The 20,559-nt window shown below is 50.8% G+C and overlaps 1 protein-coding gene across 1 annotated transcript in view; it reads right to left on the reverse strand.

Moving 5' to 3' along the window:
* Positions 1-4,786: 4,786 nt before the first annotated feature.
* The window catches only part of Cdcp1 (CUB domain containing protein 1), a 32,292-nt gene continuing 16,519 nt past the window's right edge, over positions 4,787-20,559 (reverse strand). The window contains exons 2-9 of the mRNA XM_055601847.1: positions 19,437-19,646; positions 15,925-16,287; positions 14,611-14,979; positions 13,852-14,073; positions 11,999-12,379; positions 10,609-10,974; positions 8,878-8,962; positions 4,787-5,933 (exon numbers count right to left, since the gene is read on the reverse strand). Of these exons, the coding sequence (XP_055457822.1) occupies positions 5,510-5,933; positions 8,878-8,962; positions 10,609-10,974; positions 11,999-12,379; positions 13,852-14,073; positions 14,611-14,979; positions 15,925-16,287; positions 19,437-19,646 (2,420 nt within the window). The 3' untranslated portion in view covers positions 4,787-5,509. The remainder of the gene's footprint in view (positions 5,934-8,877; positions 8,963-10,608; positions 10,975-11,998; positions 12,380-13,851; positions 14,074-14,610; positions 14,980-15,924; positions 16,288-19,436; positions 19,647-20,559) is intronic.

Below are 20,559 nucleotides of genomic sequence, written 5' to 3' on the forward strand. Positions count from 1 at the left end.
TTACCCTGAGCCACGCTTTTGCTTTGCATTTGTGATCTGAGTATCTGGGGTTACAGGCTGTACCAATAGGCCCGGCGACTGCTGGTATATTTGTTATTGCTGGGGATATGGCGGCCTGGAATGTTCTAGGTAGCCCAAGCTGGTCTTAAACTTCTAACAATCCTTTTGCCTTAGCCAAGTGTGAGCCACCACACTTGGCATTTCGTGATTTTTTTTTCTGTCTGTATAGACTTATTTTTTGTCACTTTTTTACTTGGATTATGGTATTCATTTATTTATTCTGAGGAACAGGGACTTCCTGTGTAAACCCAGCTGGCCTGGGACTGTTTTTGTAGCCTAGGCTGGAACTCACAGCCTCTAGAATGCTCTGGAGGCCTTGGCTTTTCCATTGAGCTGACCAACCCTTCTGCTTTGCAGCCCTGCCTCCTCCCACTGCATTCTTCTCCATGCGGGGCTGCCTCACTCTCATAATCCAGGCCCGCCCGAGGGGACTGATGTCACACGGTTTATTTGATTACCATTCCTCAGAGACTTTTCCCCAACTCTTCGCCCATCCCAGCCTTTGCCTTACACCACTTAGGTAACACAATGCATTGCCTATCAATTTGTTTTTTGTTATTGCTTTTTCCAATTTTCAGCTCTACCAGAAGCCTGAAGCAAGCTCACTGCTCTATCCCCAGGGCCTCGTTAGCTCTCAGTAAATAATTCATTGCCTGGCAGGATGAAGGGATAAATAACTGTAAGCCAAATGACAAGTTTACTTCTTGGGCAGGTGCTTATTCTGTCTTTGAGTATCACCTGGGGGGGAAGCCATGGTTGCCCCGGAACAAAGGTCATGAATAAGAACCTTAAGGTGCAAAAAAGTATGGCAGCTGCGAAGAGCTTGAGGAAACCAGTGAGGTAGAAGTGCACTGGAAAGCCCCTCCCTAGAACAAGAGCTTCTTGTGATTTACATAGGTGTTAGTGGAGGGAAATAATTTTCCGTGAGCTCTCTCTCTTCTTCTCTCTCTCCTCATTCTTCCTGACCCTTTTAAAATACAGTCTTATATAACCTAGGCTGGCCTTGAACTCCTGCCTTAATTTCCCAAGTCCTGGATTATAGGCATGCACCACCTCACCTGGCTTCCCCATGAGTTTGTAAATACCCACTCAGCCACAGCACTCACCCCCAGTCAGGTTTGGTCAGTTATCTGGGCATCTTACAGACAAAATTAACCATTTTAGCAACTTACCAATTGTCTTTGAATGAACTCAGGGGCCCAAGCAGGAAACCAACTGCCTGTCCCTCCTTCTGCAGCTTTTTGTGTTGGTGTGTGGCGTGGAAAATAATTCCTATTTCAACTCTGACACTTAGACAACTTCAAAATCTGCTTTAAGCCCAGCAGGAGCTTTATATTAAGTGAGCAAAAGAAGGGGAACAGGTCAGCTCAGTTCCATGATCCTGTTTCTGCTCTAAGACTCTAAGAACCGAGGTCCCTGCGAGCTGAGTAACTGGCTGAGACTGGCAGCTCTGAAGTGTCTTTTTCAACCTTGCAATGACCTGTGCTGTTTTTACTTCCCCAAGTGGCAGGTAGTTCTAAGAACTTCCTCAGTTCAGAGTTTATTGAATTTTTATATGCTCAGGGCTGAGTATGAGTATGAATGTTTGTGAATGTGCTTTGCAACCTAAAATAAAACAAAAACAGTCAAAACCTATCATACAATCAGTCAGTGTGGTTGAGAGCAGGAACCAACTTATTCTCAGACATTCTTTTCCCAAAACACCAACAGTTTGCCCACCATCTACCTACACACAGCCCTGACTGATCTGATCTGTAGGCTACGGAAGAGCAGGGTCTTCTAATGTTTCTGGGCCTTTGCCCCTTCCCACTCCGTATTTCAGTCAAGGCTGTCACTCCTCACTTCCCCTCCTTTTCCCCGGCCATGAGAGCAGACTGCAGGCTCAGTGTCATAGACGTACTTGGTCTGTCTTGTTGATTTTAACTGAATGGCCAAGACGGGTTACGTGGAGAGAAGGGCTTGGCTCATGGTTCTGGAGGCTGGCGAGGCCCAAGCCACGGCATTATCTTTTGCTCAGCTTCCGGGGTCTGTGTATGGTGTGGGCGCATGTGTCCATGCAGCTATGTGTGGAGGCCAGAGGCTACCTCACGTGGTCTCCTCAGATGCCCCCCCCCCCTTTGAGACAGGTACAGGAGCTTATCAGGTGGGCCTGGGAGGATGGCTCGGTTGCCAAAACGCGTGCTGTGCATTTTAAGGACCTGTCCGCATCCCTGAGAAGATGCGCACAGGGGCTGGAGTGACGACTCTGGATTAGAGCACTCGCTGCTTTGGAAGAGGACCCATTCACGTGACAGCTGACAACCATCTGGAACTGTTACAGGGGATCAGAAACCCTCGCAAACCTCCATGGGCACCAGACACACAGGGCACACAGAATGAGCCTATAGTCCCAGCACTGGGCAGACAGAGGGTCCCTGAGGCTTCATGCCCAGCAAATTCAGCCAAATCGGAGGTTCCATGTTCAGTGAGAGACCCTGCCTTAAAGAACAACCGCTGCTGTGAGGGCGCCCACTGCCACGGACCTCACAGTGGACAGCAGACTCTGAGACGTTTTTCCTGCGTTGTAGCCCAGGCTAGCAGTGAACTCACAATTCTCCCTCAGTCTCCTAGTGTGGGATTGCCTGTGTGTACTACTGCACCTGGCTAGGTCTCATTTTTATTTCAAACAAACATATCTGCTCCCCACTGGGCATGGCACCAGATAAAGAGATTGCAACACAAAGCCCAATTTTCTGTGCAGCAAACCCTTGGTGAACAATGGAAAGGGCAACCTCTTAGCCCATGTGGGGCTTGTCAAAAGAAAGAGCTTTTGAGCAACGGGCCTCCACGGAAACCGAGCAAACAGCAGCATCAAACAACCGATATGCATTTATTTTGTGTCTCTTTATTTATAAAAGTATAGGAAATTAATGTTACCTAAAATGTCTCTACATTAAATAAATTACTTTGATATATGCATTGCAGGTGCACAGACTGGCCCTCCCACCTGTATTAGGGTCACAGCTGAAGGACTCTGGCTTGTCTGAATGAAAGAGTCAACCTTTCCCTTCCGTATGCAGCCACACGCCCAGCCACTGTGTGCAGTCAGGAGAGCCAGGGTCGAGGGTACTGGGCTGACACACAGTAAGAAACAGCACACAAGACTGTCTCCCAAGGGGCACCTGAAGGCAGAAGCCAACGGAGATGAAGCACAGAGGCCCCTGCTCAGCATGGCGATGCCAGGTGAAGGAAGGAGCCACAGGTGCTCCTGGCCCTGCATGGGGGGTCCTCAGCACCTTGGGTGGCAGGAGAGGAGACAACCTTCTTTCCTGGAAAGGAGAAAAGCTTTCGGACAGGAAAGGTGCATGAGCAGCACCGAGGTGCGATTAAAGCGTGAACTCTTCTTGTTGGAAAGAACTCAAGAGGTCTGGAGTTTGACCCTCCAGGGGACCTGAGTGCCCTGTCTCTGGCGACATGGGCGTGGTAATGAGATACCTTTCCAGGGTGAGTTCCCTGAGCATTATGATACACATTTATTTCCTGAAGGTTTTGCCAGAGATCCTTGAAGCTACAGTACCACTGCTTTCCCTCTGGATCATGCCAGAACTCTGTCTCCTCGCTCTGTAGGATGGAAGCTCCACTCTGTGCTTTTCCTACACTTCAGTGTCGATCTAAGCCACAAGCACACAGCCTCGGAGCGGAGGCAGCAGGAAAGATGGGGACTAAGTGGCCCTGGACATTGTATTTGAGGGCCAGAGCCACTGTGGTTCACTTTAGCGGCTGCCTCAGGCTAAGATGTATCCAGCACAGACAGGTCCTGTGAGCTGGATTGTTAGGGGAAATTTTTTTCTTTTTAAACTTTAAACATTTAGCTACAGGCTAAAGCAAAGCTTTTCAGGCTGGGCCATTTCTTATGGTCTCCTGAGTACCACAGGAGGGTGGGATGGGCAAGGCAATGTCCTCTCACCCTCGGAGATGCTTACCCAGCCAGTGCGTGTGGTGCCCGAAACGCAGTGAAGGGTCTTTTCCAGGTGACAAGGTTAAGGCTTGATATGGGAACTGGATTTGCAAGTGAAAGCAAGGAGCAGCTGAGTAGGCGACCAGCCACGCCATGCGAGACAGATGCAGCCACGGATGCGTCCACGCGCCGGGAAGGCCGAGGACGCTCTGAACGCCTGGGAGGCGCAGCTTTGCCAGCTTCCCGCTCTCAGTTCAGTCAAGCTGGTTTGGGAATCTTATCTCTAGAACTGTATTGAAGCTGTTGCTAAGCCACCACAGGGCGTGCTGCAGTAACCCTGGGAAGCTGATGCAGATGGCCACTGTCTGCAGCATTTTCTCTCTCCGGTTTTCCGAGAAAGGGTTTCTCTGTAGCCCGGGCTGTCCTGGAACTCACAATACAGTCCAGGCTGGCCTTGAACTAGCGAGATCTGCCTGCCTCTGCCTCCCAAGTGCTTCCAGAGCCCATATTTATGTATTCTTAAAGGATTAAATTATTCTAAAATTTCAGTTGACATGTCAAAGTATTGCTGCAGCTGGGAGAGCCGTACACCACACAGAGCAGCTCAAGCTTCTAGTATTACCGGGAGTAGAGGATGAGGGGTCTGTGATGGATTCTGCAGGGAGACAGCTGAATGCGGCCGAGGAGGACTGGGAAATTTCTTACTGAGTAATCGAGACCTGCACGCACACACGCACGCACGCACGCACGCACTCACGTGTATACTTTTCTGGCTGGGCAGATCATCAATCATCTCCACAGGTGCACATTTATCTAGTGGCCTGAAAAACCAAAACACAGCTGTCCAAACCAGTTTGCATGAGTCAGTACTAGACGGGAGCTGTGCATGTTTTTAAGATAGACCAGGAGGGCCTCCAAAGCCCTACCTATTTGCTGATGACCCTGAAATTCTGACCCTCTCCTCCCCTAGAGCTAGGCTTACGGGCGTGTGCCAGTGCGCTGGTTGTGTGCAGTGAGGGTGGAGCCCGAGCTCTGTGTGGGCATCCTACCAACCCAGCTCCACCACCAGCTCCGCATCCAGCTTTTAAAAACATGCAGCAACACTAAACAAATACTACCATTGGAAAAGCACCTTGTCATTTTCATCCAGAGGCCTCCAGTGGGAGCAGAGACCTCACGTGGAGCTCCTGGGAATCCATTAAGTCTCAGCTTATCATCGGGAATCCAGTCTCACTGCAGTCCATCTGGGTGGACAATGTCTCTCTCTGTCCCTCGGCCAGCCAACACAAGCTTCGTTCGGGGAGGTCTGAGCTGTTAGGATGGCGTCCCCGTCAGAGGCCGAGATGTGCTCATCACTGCAGTGTCCACCGGAAAACCAGGAATTGGTGGCCCCTCACAGAAGCTCTTACTTCTAGTTGATTGCTCTTCCATGTGACTTCTGGCTGGGACAGTTGTGTGGGTCTCATCGCCCGGGGCCATGCATCTCAGCAAAGTCTTTGGAATGGAGCCAAATTATTCTTCTGTCTCCACTGGCCCCTGGGTGTCAACTAAGGGGATGTCCGTCTCCCTGAAACCTACTTCCCCCTTGTTGGGGTGTGAGAAAGTGTAGGGTTCACTCTCAGGCTCAGGAGAGCTACTAGGGGCTGGCTCATCGGCAGTGAACTTTGCAGTTGGGGTCCTGAAGAACATAGGGGGTGGGGAGGGGGGGCAGTCCCCCATGGGGCCCTGGAAGGGCCGGTAGGTGTCCACCTCTGGCTGGATGAAGGAGCCGCCGGAGTCCTGCAGCAGGTGCCCATAGACCATGGTGTCTTCAATGACGGCATACACATGAGAATCATTGTCCTTCCGTCTTTTCTGGAACTTTTGCATCTGGGGCACCTGGGTATTGACGTTGCCATTGTAGATGCCCACAGCAGGACCCTTGTTGACCTTCTTCCTGTTTGTAGAGATAAAACAGATGAGTTACACATGGGAGTCTTGGGGTTCTAAGCCTAGCTCACCTAACCCCTTGAAGGCTATTAGCATTTGGAAATGAAACTATCCTAGGGGCTACTTTTATTTTATTTTTGAGACAGGGTTTCTCTGTGTAGCCTTGGATGTCCTGGACTCATTTTGTAGACTAGGCTGGCCTTGAACTTACATATATCTGCCTTTCTCTGCCTCCCCAAGTTCTGGGATTACAGGCCTGTGCCACCACACCCAGCAGCTAGGGACACTTTTAAGCAAATAGCCTTATCTCAGGTTTCCAAGGTGGCTACTGAGGGATCAAAAGGAAGATGTGGTTTAAGTGAACTTGTCTTGCCTCTGATAGCCTTCGAGAAACCAACAATGGAGACACCTGCTAACTCCTCCTCCTCTTTCTCCCAGGAATAGGGGTGCACAAGACTTTCAAACCACACCAGCCCAGCACGCCCAGGCCAGCCTGCTAGAACAGTTAGTACTCCCCTGTGCTGCTGCTGCTGCTGCTCTTGCACAGAGCGAAGCTGATTAGCTAATTCCAAGCAGTTAATATCCATCAGTGGAGAGAAGGGTACAGACCAACTCATTTTGTGCTAGAGTTGAGGACAGAACAGCTCGTCATTAGCTGAGTGGCTCTGTCCCCATCTGATCAACAGCAGCAGCCACCAGGGAAAAAAGCTAAAGTGCAGACAAAATCCAGGGTTCCACAAGCTGATGTGGACAATTGTTGGCATGTCTGTCCTGGGCACACAGCTTTGCCTTCAGTGAACACAGCAGGGACGTGGACAATAGCTGACTCAAAAGGAGACTGTCAGTCCAATTAGCACAACAGGCTGTGGAACGCAAAGACTGGCAGCTCACTAATCCTGGACTGTGCTTTCAGGAAGTAAAAATCCATCTGGTGCTGACCAGCTCTTGCAAGAAGCCTTCAATAGACATCCCACCCTGACCCCTGACCCCTGTCATGTCACAGTGTCTCGCTTTTCCTTCTTCCCATGAATTGTGGAAAAGACTCTGTTTTCCCTGGTTTATCCCCAGTACATTATATGGGTCCTAGCCACAGCAGGAACAAGGTCAGTGTCAGTGTTTCCCCTTGTTCTTGCAAACACCCCCAACACACACACACATCTTGGGGACAGGGCCTTCACACAAGCATGTCAGCCAGCAGCCTCATGCAACTGAAGACCACAGAAAGACCGCCTGTGCTGGCACATCCCAGGTCAATCTGGAACAGTCGGCAGAAGGCGTGCCAGCGAGACTTTTCCTCTCTCAGCTGAATCCAGATCTTCAAGAGGCTCCTGGGGGCTCAGTTGGGACATGCTGGGTACCCTAGACAAGGAGCCAGGCATTTCTCAACAGACAGACACTTTAACATAGTCCCACTGCACAGCAGGAATTTGCCCAGGGCCAGAGTGAACTTAAGAAAGCTTGGGGACTGAGGAGACAGTTGGTAAAGGACCGAGGTCAGATGCATCCATGTGAAAAGCTGGGTTGGTGGCATGCATCTGTAATTCCAGTGCAGGGCAGGAGACAGGCACAGAGGGCTCACTGCTCAGCGAGTCTGATGAGTGACAGCTGTGATCCCCAAGGACTTACGTGGTGGAAAGACACACACACACACACACACACACACACACACACACACACACGCATAACTAAATGTGATAAAAATCTTGAACGTTGAGGACACCTGATGTTGTTCTTCGGCCTTTGTAACAAGGCCAGAGTACACACACCTGCCATACACACCTGCACACTCATGGACACTTTTTTCTTTCTAGAAGGCTTACATCACGGTAGAGCAAACGAAGGCTTCTCTGATTTTCATCAGACACAGAAAAATGGATGAGGTCTGATATCCCAGTAGATTTTATTTAAAGCCATTTACCTTTCAAGCAAGCTGCTGGTTGAGGGACAGAAGAGGCAGTTAACCAGAACTCACTTCCTCTTAGCTCTAGGGGCACTTTTTGGAACTGGTCTGTAGTCCCACAGATGAGCAAAAAACAGTTTAAGAAACCAAAAAGGATTCAACCTCCGGCACCCACAGAGCAGCTCACAACTGTCTGTAACTCCTGGTCCAGGGAATGATATCCTCACATAGACATACATGCAACCAAAACACCAATGTATATAAAATACAAATAAATAAATTATTAAAAAAAAAAAAAAAAGAAACCAAAGGAGAACAAGCCTGGGCAAAATGCTTGTTTCCCCTCCAGCAGCAGAGGGAGTGGTTCCTGCTACAATCATTCCTGCTACAGTGAGCGTGCTAAGCAAATGAAGGAGATGTCACCGAGTGTGTGTGTGTCACTGTGTGTGTGTGTCACTGTGTGTGTGTATTTTACTGGCCCAGATATGCCTCAACCCTCTGAAACTGTGATACACCCTTGGTGAGAATATTTCTGGGGAACTGAGAAGCAAAAAAAAAAAAACAACCCAACATCACTGACATGAATAAGTTGGATGTGATGACACAGGCCTGTAATCCTAGCAAAGAGATGGAAGAGAGTAGGGAGTTCAAGGCCAGGGATATATGTATAAGACCGTGTCTAAATCTATCCAATTCTGTCCATCCATCCATCCATCCATCCATCCATCCACCATTCATCCACCCATCCACCGATCCATCCATCCACCCATTCAACCATCCACCATCCATCCATCCATCCATCCATCCATCCATCCATCCATCCACCATCCACTCAACCATCCACCATCCATCCATCCATCCATCCATCCATCCATCCATCCATCCAACCATCCACCATCCACCATCTACCATTCATCCATCCACCATCCATCCACCCATCCATCCATCCATCCATCCATCCATCCATCCATCCATCCATCCACCATTCATCCATCCAGTGTGTGAACCAAGGGGGCATCAATTCAAGGACAGCTGGAGACAGTCCACCTACTTCTTTCTCACGCAGCAGATGAGGAGGCCCAGGGCGAATAGCAGCAGAGCCCCGCCTCCTGCTGCACCAATGATGACAGCCAAATCTGTGAGCAGAGACAGGAAGGCAAAGGAAGAGACAAGAGGGTCAGCATAAGGAAGAACTTGGTATCTCCAGCCCCAGCTTCTCCCGCTTCTGCTGTAACACTGATGTGACTGGGTCAGCCCTGAGCCTGACCTCTAAGGGAACTGCCAGCTGGTACATTCTCCAGCCAGAACATACAAGACTATGCGGAAGCCACCATGTTAGCCATGCAGTGCCTCCCAGACACACTCTATTGAGACGAGGGAGAACCAGGGCTGAGGAGCGTGTTCCCAGCTGAGCTATTCCATTTGAGTTGTTCAGTGCATGCACGGGAACCACTGTGCTGTCTGAACTTCTGACCCACAAACGAAACAGTGACTGTCTAAGCCAATGCAGTTTAGAGTAGTTTGTATGTAGCAGCACTTAGATACATGAAACAGAAGGGGAAGAGGCACTTACCAAATTTCTGACCCACAATTATGAGCAAACACGACAGCCAGTGGTTCTCAACCTTCCTAATGCTGAGACCCTTTAATACAGTTCCTCATGTTGTGGTGACCCCCAACCATAAAGTTATTTTGTTGCTACTTACTATGCCTTTTCTACTGTTATGCATCGTAATGTAAACAAGTGATATACAGGAGGTCTGATATGCGACCCTTAGGGCTGCGACCCACAGGCTTCGACCCACGGGCCTAACCCACCCCCTCCGGAGTAGTCTGCGCGCAGCACCTGGGGACACGAAACAGACGTCAGGGCACCTACCATCCACCTAATGGCTACTCCTGTCCTCCGCCGGTATGTTCCCTGGCCACCAGGCTGTCTTAGAGAAGGAAGAGAGGAGCAGAGAGGAGAGCAGGGGCTCAAACGTCAGAAGGAGCAAAGCGCCACGTCACCTCATCTGAGTTTTCTTTTCCCAGACTGTGCAATGGAAAAAGAGCACAGGTCTGAGAAGGGGTGCCACAGCACACAAGGATTTAGGGTTCCTTGCTTGCTCACTAAGAAACAACACGTGAGATTCAGACAACACAAAAGTACATGACAGAAAAGGAAAGTAGAAGAGGAAGAAAGCCAAGTGGTTACCTCAGAGCTGACAGTTCTCAGTGGTGGCTTTTGGCCAACTCTCTCCAGGTCCTCCTATTTGAACCCTCATTACTGAATCCCTACGCGTCTCCATCCCTCACGCTACATATCGTAGGAGTAAAGAGAGATCACACACATGTGTACACACAGACAGAAAGACAGGCAGAAGCAGAGTTCAGGAGGAAATAACTGTGGCAGAAGGATCCAGGTGAGTCAAAAGAACATGGCAGATGTGCTGTGTACACCCTTCTATGCTTCTTTGGTCTCAACAGGGCCGGCTATGCAGAGAGTCAAGCTGTCTCACATGATTTGGGCTGGGATCTTTGTGATATCCGTATATAGCCAAGATCAGTAAGTCTTACAATCAACCTGTACCATCTGCAGCTGAGTGAGTGAGCTGATAAGCCCAGCACACAGACTCGCCCAGTCAATGTGTGAACAGCAATAACTACTATACAACAGCTCACTGATACGTGGATTGCTGGGACACCATCCGTTTCCTGACTTCCTCCAAAGCTTGTTTCTTGCCCCCCAAGTGCCAATTTTCTTTCCTTCACCATCCTAGGAGACTTTGAAAGTCCTTACCCGCAGTCCTCGGGGTAAGAGTCACCCAGAAGAGCAGATCTAGCTGCTTGCCATTCACAGGGCTGCAATTGGAGATGTTAACCCAGAAGTTGCGACGATGGAAACTTGGCTTAGGCAGCACTTCCTCCTCCAGGCTGAAGATCTCCTCTGCCCGGCTCTGCTGTTCCTGGATGATCATGAAGGCTCGCCCCGACTGGCAGACCACGCCAGAACGCTCTTTGAAGAAGGTCAGACAAGCCACTTGGTTGCTAGGCACACTGATGTTCCAGGACACGGAGGAGAGGGCGGGCAGGCCTCGATCCCAGTTGGGTGTTCTCAGGTAGACCTTGTTTTTTATGTCCGGGGTCACCGTGAAGATGCCTTCCTCTGCAGGGAAGGGAAGAGACTCAGACAGATGTTTGACTCAACAAGACAGAGAAGAAAAGGACAGTGTAACTAACAGTCTACACCAGCTCCATCCAACAGGACTTGCTGCCGCAGTGGCCACATCCCATGTGGTAACTGGCAGGGCGCCATTATTCATGTGCATCTGTTGAACACTCACTATGTGTGACTGAATGGTGCAGTCGGCATGCGAGCTAACCCTACAGGCTTCTGTGGCACAAGCTCAGCCACTAGTCCTCAGCTGCTGGAAGGTGACAGAACCCTTAAGGGGGAGGTCAGGTAGAAGGAAATTAGGTCACCAGGGACATACCCTTAAAGGGGCCATCGGGAAGCTGTGATGACCAGGAGGTGAGCAGCCTCTCCTATACATTCCTACCATGATGTAAGGCTCCAACACAGACTCCCAAAGTAACTGTACCTGCCAGGGAAAGCCTGTCTGAATCTGTGAGCCCAAAAAGCCTTTTTCTACATTAAGTTCATTATCTCACAGCAATGGAAAGCCAATACAACAGAGACTCCTGGTTTTCATTTATTAACCTTGATTTTATTTTACATAATCACATGTGCTTGTTTTGGTCAGTCCAGCACACACACAACCTGCTAGTCCAGGTGCCCAGGTTATTTTCAAACAAACATCAGAAACTTTGCCAAATGAGGGCCATGTTTCCAACATGGCAATCCCCCTGCCCCACTGTGCTGTGGATGAAAAAGGATGATGGCCTACAGACTGTGGTGCCAGAACCACCGTTAGTGGAGACTTGCTGGAGGAAGTGGGTCATAGCCCCACTTGCTGACACCCTGCCAAGTGCAGACACAGGCTCACACTGCTAGGATTTCTTCACTGTGACGGACTGTATCTGTAAACTGTAGGCCAGAGCAAGCCCCCGTCAGCCGCTTCTTCACGTTTGATCACGCACCAGGAAAGTAACGACTACACAAGACACGCTGAACATCTCACAAGGATGGCTAGGAGGGGCTGGTGGTATGTGAGCAAGGGAGCACTTACCTTTGAAATACGGTACGAAGGACACTGTCAGGGCTTGCCTGGAGACTTCATATTGGGAGCTGGGAGCATATGTTCGCAGCGTCACCGAGCTGTTTTGCTTCACCTGGATCTTCTCGATGGAGCCCCCTGGGCAGAAGGAGCCAAAGTATAGGTCCTGGCTGGGGGTGGTGCTGGCCACAAGGTAGCCAAAGCTGGTGTTACAGGCCCTCTCACGCGTGTGCTGCTGGAGCTTCTGGCCCGGCACCAGGAGAAGGCTGAGCCTGTCCTTGGGCGCCTGCAGCCTCCAGGAGAAGTCGTGCAGCTGCACAGGCAGCTGGAGGATGTCTCGGGGAACCTGCAGCTTGAAGGACTTGCTGTAGCAGTAGCGGTGGTCCAGACAGCCTGCAAGAGAAAGCCAGTGGTACCCACGTGCATGGCCGAGTGTACCTCCTGAGCACAGAGGCCGGCCTAAGCTGCTGCAGCATCTAGGACCGCCTGCTTCCTTTTCCGTTCATGACTTTTCCCTCGCTTTCCTGTCCACTCTTCTTACTGCTTACTTGCTCAGCCAAGCTTCGGTGAGCACTCAGGACAGAAACACCCTCTTCTCCTTTGTCTCGGATGCTAAGACACTAGTCTCTACTCCAACACGTCCCCACACTTCTGTGTCACATTAGAGCTGGGAGTGATGTCATGGCCATCATGGCTTGCACTGCACCCTGTTGCTTCCTAATTGGGTGGTTTCGTGCCACTCCAGCTCCCGAGACCCTCAGCTTTGTGTCAGCAATCACGGTATCTCAGCAGGAGGTGACTGAGTTTTCTTATCTTTGAGATTGAGTCTCTCTATGTTGCTCTGGCTGTCCTGAAACTCCCTCCGTAGCCCAGGCTGGCCTGGAACTCCCATCTACCTGCCTCTGCCTCCTGAGGGCTGGGATTAAAGGCGTGCAGTACTATGTCTGGCTCAGCTTGTTTGTTTGTTTTGATTTTTTAAGGGTTCTCACATAGCTAGGCTGGCCTGGAACTCTATGGAGCCAAAGAAGATCTTGAACTTCTGATCCTCCTGCCTTCACTTCCCAAGTGCTAAGATTACAGGGGTACAGTGGTTTACACATTGCTGGGGGTAGCCCAGGGTGTTACGATGCTAGGAAATCACTGTACCACTGAACTTAATCTCCAATCTTGCGCCTAAGGTTTGCTGTATGTGATAAAAGACTCTCATAAGCCACAGAAGGAGCCAGGATAAGTCCATTTTGTTTGTTTTACTTGTTTTGTGAGGCCCTCATTTTTCCCAGGCTGGCCTTGAACTTGCACAGTCGAGGAAGAGTTCGTTTATGTGGTCTTAAGAATTAAACCCAGGACACAAGCATTCTACCAACCAAATTACACCTCCATGTCCCTGGAGACAGACGAGGCAGGAAGCAGGCACATGGAGATAGGGATGGGGCAGCCAAGCAAAGGAGACAAGGACTTCCTCAGGGAGAAGCTGGCAGGTTGGGACACAGGGCCTTCTGGGACTTTCTGAGGGACGAATGTTCAGCCGACACGGGCCTAAGGAGGCAGGTCGACACTGGCCTGTTCTCGTTCTTGCCCTCAGTGGCCACTTCAGACCACACCCCACACACCCACCTACAAAGCTCCACTGAGATAAGCAAGATGGTGGATAAAGGCACACGCCACCAAACTGCACAGCTGAGGTTTGAGCCTTGGAACCTACATGGCCGGAGAAAACAGATTCCCTTAAGTTATCCTCTAACTCCTGCACGTACACGCACACACATGCACACTAAATAAAATATTTTTTTTTCTTTTTGAAGAGGCTGATCCAGGGATGGGAGAGCTTGGATAGAGGTATAGGCAAGACTCTGGTAAGGGCATACTTAGGGTTTTCTCCACATTCACCCACAGGCGTGTCAGGTCATCGCACAGGAAGGAAATCTTGTGTTTGGAGCCAGCTGTCAGGGTGACATTGGTACTACAGGTCCGGGACTCCAGACACACGAAGCAGCCAGGAACAAACCTGCGGCCATGTCTGACTGGCCGTGGCTCTATGGTTAGCGACATGGCTCGCTCTTGACTCAGGTCCACCACGTAGGTTTTACCTGAAACCACAAAGAGAAAAAGTATGAGGCTCGGAGATGCAGCTCCCGTGTGAGATGGCCACAGTGACAAGTCACCTCTTGGGATAAGCTTATTCAGACACACACACTTTGCAAACAAAAACCAGTGGGCCTGGAGAGATGGCTCAGAGGTTAAGAGCAGTGGCCGTTCTTCCGAAGGTCAAGTTCAGTTTCCAGCACCCACACGGTGGCTCACAACCATCTATAAATGCAATCCTGTGCCCTCTTCTGGTGTGCAGGCACACATGCAGGCAGAATAGTGTATAAATAATAAATAAATAAATTAATCTTAAAAAGCAAACTAACAGCCTCTGACCCTGAATGCAGGACCATGCTCGCTTTACACTGTGCTAACGCAAAGCAGCTGTTCAGCGTCTCCTGGGAGACTGTCCCGACTCTGGCACTCACTTCCTGACACTCCTGCAGCACCCAGAGTCCACGGCCCGGCTGCCCTGTGTGCAGCAGGCCTCCTCCCCTAAGCAGCTGAGGTACAGCAGGAAGAGGCTACAGCTTACTCACTGCTTTCGTTCTGTGGGCGTTGGACCAGGACCTGAAAGCGGAGCCGAAGGATTCCTGGGCTTTGGGCGTCCTGGTCACAGCCTTGCAGGGAGAGGTTGAAGTTGCCAGCCATGTTCCCGGGCTGCTGGTCCTCCAGCCTGAACACCTCTGGGTTGGTGGTAGAGCCGGGGATGTAGTACTCCACCCGCTCCTCCTTCCTCTCACAGTTGGAGACGTTGAAGCTGAGGAAGGAGACGCTGGCCCTCAGGTGTGCAGGGACAATGAACTGCCAGGTCATGAGCTCATCCTCAGGGAAGCCTCCTGGGTAGTTGGCGGACATGAGGGTGGCCGAGCCTTCACCCTCAAACACCGACTCGATGATGCACAGGCCTGTCGGGGCAGAACCGAAACAAAGGGGAGATGCTGGCACCTGTCCTGGCTGTCCACGGCCAAGGTCAGGGGCGCTGAGGCTGCACGTGACAGTTACACCGAGGGGAGGGATTAGGAACAAAGACCCAGTGTATGAGCAAATGTTAATAACTGACTGGGTTGGAGAAAGCCAATCTGTTCTGTGTACCATCTCTTTGGGCTTAAAGTAGTTAAGGCCTTAGTAGAGCTGAACAGTGATCTGATATCACACACATAGACAGACAGACACAGACAGACACACACACACACACATTCACACACACATCACTGAGAGCATTAGGCAGGCCATAGTAGAATCATGAGGAAGCGATTACATTTGCATCTACCATGATTTACTTCGCTCAAGTTTCCATGATCTTATTTTTGTGGATTGAGCGGTTGAACACTGGCTCCTTCAAGTTCGGCTCTCACGAGGCACACCACAGGGGCGCACTGAGACGCTTGGAGAAGGCGGAGGCCAGGGCAGCAGAGTCAGAGATGTGCTCTGTGGATCTATGAGCCTGCCTGTGTCACTCTGTGATACAAACATCATGTGTAAAAGGGAGAAAGAAACAGCCTGGTCGTGCACACTTGTCACAGAAGCACTGGGCAGGAAGATCAGGGGTTCAAGGCCAGTCTGCTTTCACATGAACCTGTGGCCAGCCTGGGCTACATGAGACTGTCTTAAAAAATAAATAGCTGTTGGGCAGTGGTGGTGTGTACTCAGGAGGCAGACGAAGGCCGATCTCTATGAGTTCAAGGCCTTTGCTTGGTGTACAGAGTAAGTTCCAGGAAAGCCAGGGCTACACTGAGAAACCCTGTTTCAAACAGACAGACAGACAGACTGCTGGCAGTGAATGTTGAACACTCTGGAACACTCGCACACTCCCACCTGATCACAGAGAGGGAAGGGAGGTGCGTGCTCACGTTTTATCGACGACCGGTTTGCGATGCTGAAGCCTGAGATGTTCCTGGGGTGGAACCAGGGTAGGTGCAGGGCCATCTTCACACCCTCCTGCATTTTGATTCGGGACACGGTGCCATTACTGCAGAAGGTCCCGATCCTGACCTCAGTGGCATCTATTCGGCCGCTGATGGAGTGAGTGACCCCGTCCTCACAGCCCTCGCCTGGCCCGATCTGCCTCAGGCGAGGGGCTGAGAACTGCAGCTCCAGGCCGATGCGCTTATGCGCCCTGACGTCCCAGATGAAAGTTCTGTTGAGGGCGGGCAGCTCTGCTGTGGTCGGCTGGAGGGGGACCTCCCCAAAAGGACACGGGCCTGACATGCAGTCTGTAACACAGACACAAAAACAACTCCGATCACGGGCAGGCCAGGCCACACGCTACCTCTCCTCCCCAGCCCCTAAGTAGGCTCTTGGGAATTGTGCCCAGGCACTTTTACCACCCCAGCTGCTCACTGGTGCCTCTTTCTGGTCAGCGCCTCAGATGGGGAGTGATTCTGGATCAGAGCCTGAGAGGCTTGGCTCTGTTCTCATTCTGATTTGGGCTGCAGGACTGAGAAGCGTTGGCCTCATTGCTCCTGACACTGTGACAGCCCCATTCTGTATGTTTCACCCAGGAAAGGCTGGACTTTAGCAGAAACAACTACCCCGTGTTCAGTTTCCTCCTGGTCCCTCTCCTGCATCCTTCTGGCTGGGCTGCTTCGGGGGCATTCCTTCATGGTGGTTAATCTGGACTGCCAACCTGACAGAATGTAGAATCACCATGGAAACAAACGGGCACGTCTCTGGGAGACTTTCTAGATTATATTAATTCAGGGGGGAAGGCCAACTTGAACCTTCACCTGGGATGGGCCTTGAGCTGACTAGAAAGCAGACTGAGCCCAGCATTGATCCTCCTCTGCCTCCTGACTGGAGACAGTGTGAGCAGCTGCCTCCTGCCCCGCTGTCAGGTATCATCCACTACGAGGACAGGACCCCTGGGGACTCTGATGGAAATAAACCCTTCCCTCCTTAAGTTGCTTTCATCGGTTACTTTGTCACAGCACTGAGATAAGCAATAACATGGAGACCCCTCCCCAGTCCACCTTTGGATTGAAGGCATCTAACACCGTTTCCCCCAGACCCAGTGCTTGGTATCTGCTTAATTGTCCCCAACCGGCCTTCTAAGCACTACAGGGAGCCTACACCTTGGGCTAACTCCCTTTCTCCATTGGATATTAATGTCATGGTTTCGAGGGCATTCAGCCGGGCTCCACCTTTTAAGTCTCCCTTTCCATCTACATCTCACTAACATACTGGGCATATTCAGCGCGCAGTTCCCCTGACTGGCTGCTTCTCCAAGCAGTGAGGTGCTGCTCTGAGGCGGCTCAACTCTAGCAGCACTACAGAGGAATCACCTTAAAGCTAGTAACTAATTAATCATTTGATACATTTGGTTTCCTAAGCCTTTTAAAACAGCATGATTGTTACTATCAATGAGGCTTTAGCAAAGTCTGAAATAACAGAAAGCAGGCAAAGCCACTTCCCGGCTTTTGTGTTGTGCAGAGAGGGTGTAAGGGTGCAAGAGCCTTTGGTCTTGCAATAAGAAACTGTGGGTCCTTTCTTGTGCTCCTCTTGGGTGTTTGAAAGCACTTGTTTTATGAGCATGGAAACCTGAGTTCAAAATGCCAGCACCCCGTAAAAAGCAGAGTACCAGTACCCAGGGCAGAGAGACAGGTGACCCAAGCTTTAAAGCCAGTGAGAGATCCTGTCTCAACGAAGTAAGACCAACATGGGAAGACCCCAAGTGCCCTGCTCTGGCCTCTGCGTGTGCATGGGTCTGCGTACCTGCACATTCATGTGCATAGACCTTGTACCCACACTCAGAACCTGGGTGAGCCGGTGAGTGCCTGTGAGAGGCAGACGGGAAGCTCCCGGGGTCTTGATGGACAGCCAGCCTTATTAACCGGTGAGCTCCAGTTTCCCTGAGAGATCCTAAAAACTACAGTAGAGGAAGACACTGGACACTGATCTTTGGCTTTCACATTTGTGAGCGTGGACATGACACACACACACACACACACTGTCAACTCAAACAGAACTAGGAGAACACAAGAGCAGTCTAAGACTTCTGAGATCATCCACATCAAACCTCTCATTACTGCCAAGTAGCCCTGGATGTCTTGTACATGCCCACTGTAGCTGCAGCTGACTCAGCCCTGAAGCCGAGCTGTCCGTGGTCAACCTACGTTCACGTCAGGGCACTACAGCCAGAGCAATGAAAGAGAATCAGATACAGTGGTGATTAATGCGGCTAAAATTAGACTTGTGTGTCAATAAAGATCGTAGCTATTTTAGGAGCTCACAAACTTTATTGTGTAAGAGTACCTCTTAGCCTTCTACTGTGTGTGTGTGTGTGTGTGTGTGTGTGTGTGTGTGCATGTGTGTGTTTCTGGGCATGTGGAGGTTAGAGGACAACTTAGAGGAATTGATTCTCTCCTTCACCATGTGGGTTCCAGGAATCAAACTCAGGCCACTGGGTTCCAGGCCAGCCTAGTCTACATCGTGAGGTCCAGGACAGCTAAGGGTTCACAGAAAGACCCTGTCTCAAAACACAGAAAGCAAGCCCACTCCAGTCAGTCTCCGGCCGATACTCTGTTCCTCATGAGCTGTGCTAGCTCAGAAGGCTCCTTCTGGTCTGCCTGGGTTCTCTTGAAGATCAACCATGAGCTCGTGGGAAGCACATGGGCTATGACTGGCCATGGAAGAGGCAGCTTAGAGAGCTGAGACTTCGGGCCGGACCCAGCACCAGACTGTAACGGCACCGTCCGGTGCTTTGTATCTGACTGTTAATTATCCTGCCCCCTGAGGTCTGCAGGCTTGCTTTTACGAGCAGACACCCAGGTACCCCCAAATCACCCCTGCAATCCTTGCCTCCAAACTATCCCTGATTGCTGAATAAACACCTACACACCTGGGAAGGGCAGAAATGAGGTGAGCATGGCCAGAGTTCTTGGGCTGTGAGGACAGAAGTATCATGGAGAGGAGGGAGACAGGTGAAGGAGAAGGAAGGAAGGAAGACCACCAGGAGTTAGCATGGAGGAAACCGCGTGGCCGGGAGGAACTGACTCTGGATTAGCATGGAGAGATGCAGTCCAGATGGAAAACACGTGCAAGCATTTATGAGTTGTTGGATGGGAAGCAGCCCAGATAGGAGTTACTATGGCACACGGCGTGGGATTCAGGGCTGGGGGATAACAGGGTAGTTTGAGAGTCAGTCTCTGCCCAACCCCCGGTGAAATAAGGCGTATCTCAAGTCTATCAGGTGTCTGTGTCTTTTATTGATTATGATAGCAGGTTAGATAATACCATCATAATAATCAGGCTTTTAATAATAAACATTATCAGCAATTTCTATTCTCTACAACACTGGAGCCTGGCCCAGCCAGGAGCGTACAGGCAAGGGGCTCACATGGCAGCTCAACCAACACTAACTCACCAATACTCTTTTCAATCTTCAAGACAAAGTGCTTCTCCGGATTGCTGCAGCTAAAGGTGAAAGACCTCCTTTCTCCAGGCTTAACCAGCAGCTCGGTCATATGCTGTCTAGACATGATGATGTTGCAGGCTTTCACAGGCAGGGCCGGGCTTGCCAGCCTGATGTGCACCGTAATCCCACTTCCATGGGGCAGAGCGATTTCAAATGCTTCTGACGGAAGGAACAAGAGTGACATGAGCAAGAGATATGACCAGTAAGCCTGCTGTGGTCCCCCTGGCCCGAGAAGGGGCACGCTGTGAAGGTAGGGATGTGGCCTCTTGCTTGGGCTGTTAATTTTAATACAAACCAAAAGCCTCTCTCAGCACACTGCTGATCTCCCGGGCTCATCTGCACATCCTACACATGCAGCAGCAACGACAGACACACTGTCTCGTCTCTTTACTTTGTGACTGGGGTGGTTGGACATGACACAATGACACCACACAGATGCCATCTGTCTACAGAAACTTATTTCCCAAGAGCGGCTGCGGCTGCTGCCTTTTGCCATAAATACTTTACAAGCCACGAGCATGCACTTGACCTACAGGGGACAGTACGCCATTCACTAAAATTAGAGGCAAAACATACTGGCCCAGCATAGTGCTACAGGCTTATTACCTCAACACCTTAGGAGGCTGAGGCAAGAGGCTCAAAGCGGCAGCTGCTTTATGCTCCCGCTGTCACGCCTCGCCAACCATGATGGGCTATGTCGCTCTTCTTCAACTACAATATCAGAAAGCTCTTCCTTCCTCAAGACACCTCATGTCAGGTATCTGGTCAGGGGACGAGAAAAGTGACTAAGGTCCCACCATAGTGGCAGCTCCCTCCCACAGCCTTGTGCAGGGCTCCTCCTGGGCTCCACAGCTCTCCCAGGCTCTCTGTTCCTCTGGCTCCGGTCTGCAGCCTGAGGACACCCTGCCGCCTGCTCAGGAACCCGCCTCCACTCACTAACCGCAGGCGAGCTCCTGCAAGACCGCACAGCTTGCCACCTTGCTCAGCAGCAGCCTCATGACGGAATACCCCAAGCCCCCAAACAGTTCTACCTGAAGGTCCAGTCCCCACGGCCTTGTCTTTTCCTCCATTT

This window comes from Psammomys obesus, unplaced genomic scaffold, assembly GCF_907164565.1.
Source record: "Psammomys obesus unplaced genomic scaffold, mPsaObe1.curated_primary_1811, whole genome shotgun sequence".
In the NCBI taxonomy this organism is placed as follows: domain Eukaryota; kingdom Metazoa; phylum Chordata; class Mammalia; order Rodentia; family Muridae; genus Psammomys; species Psammomys obesus.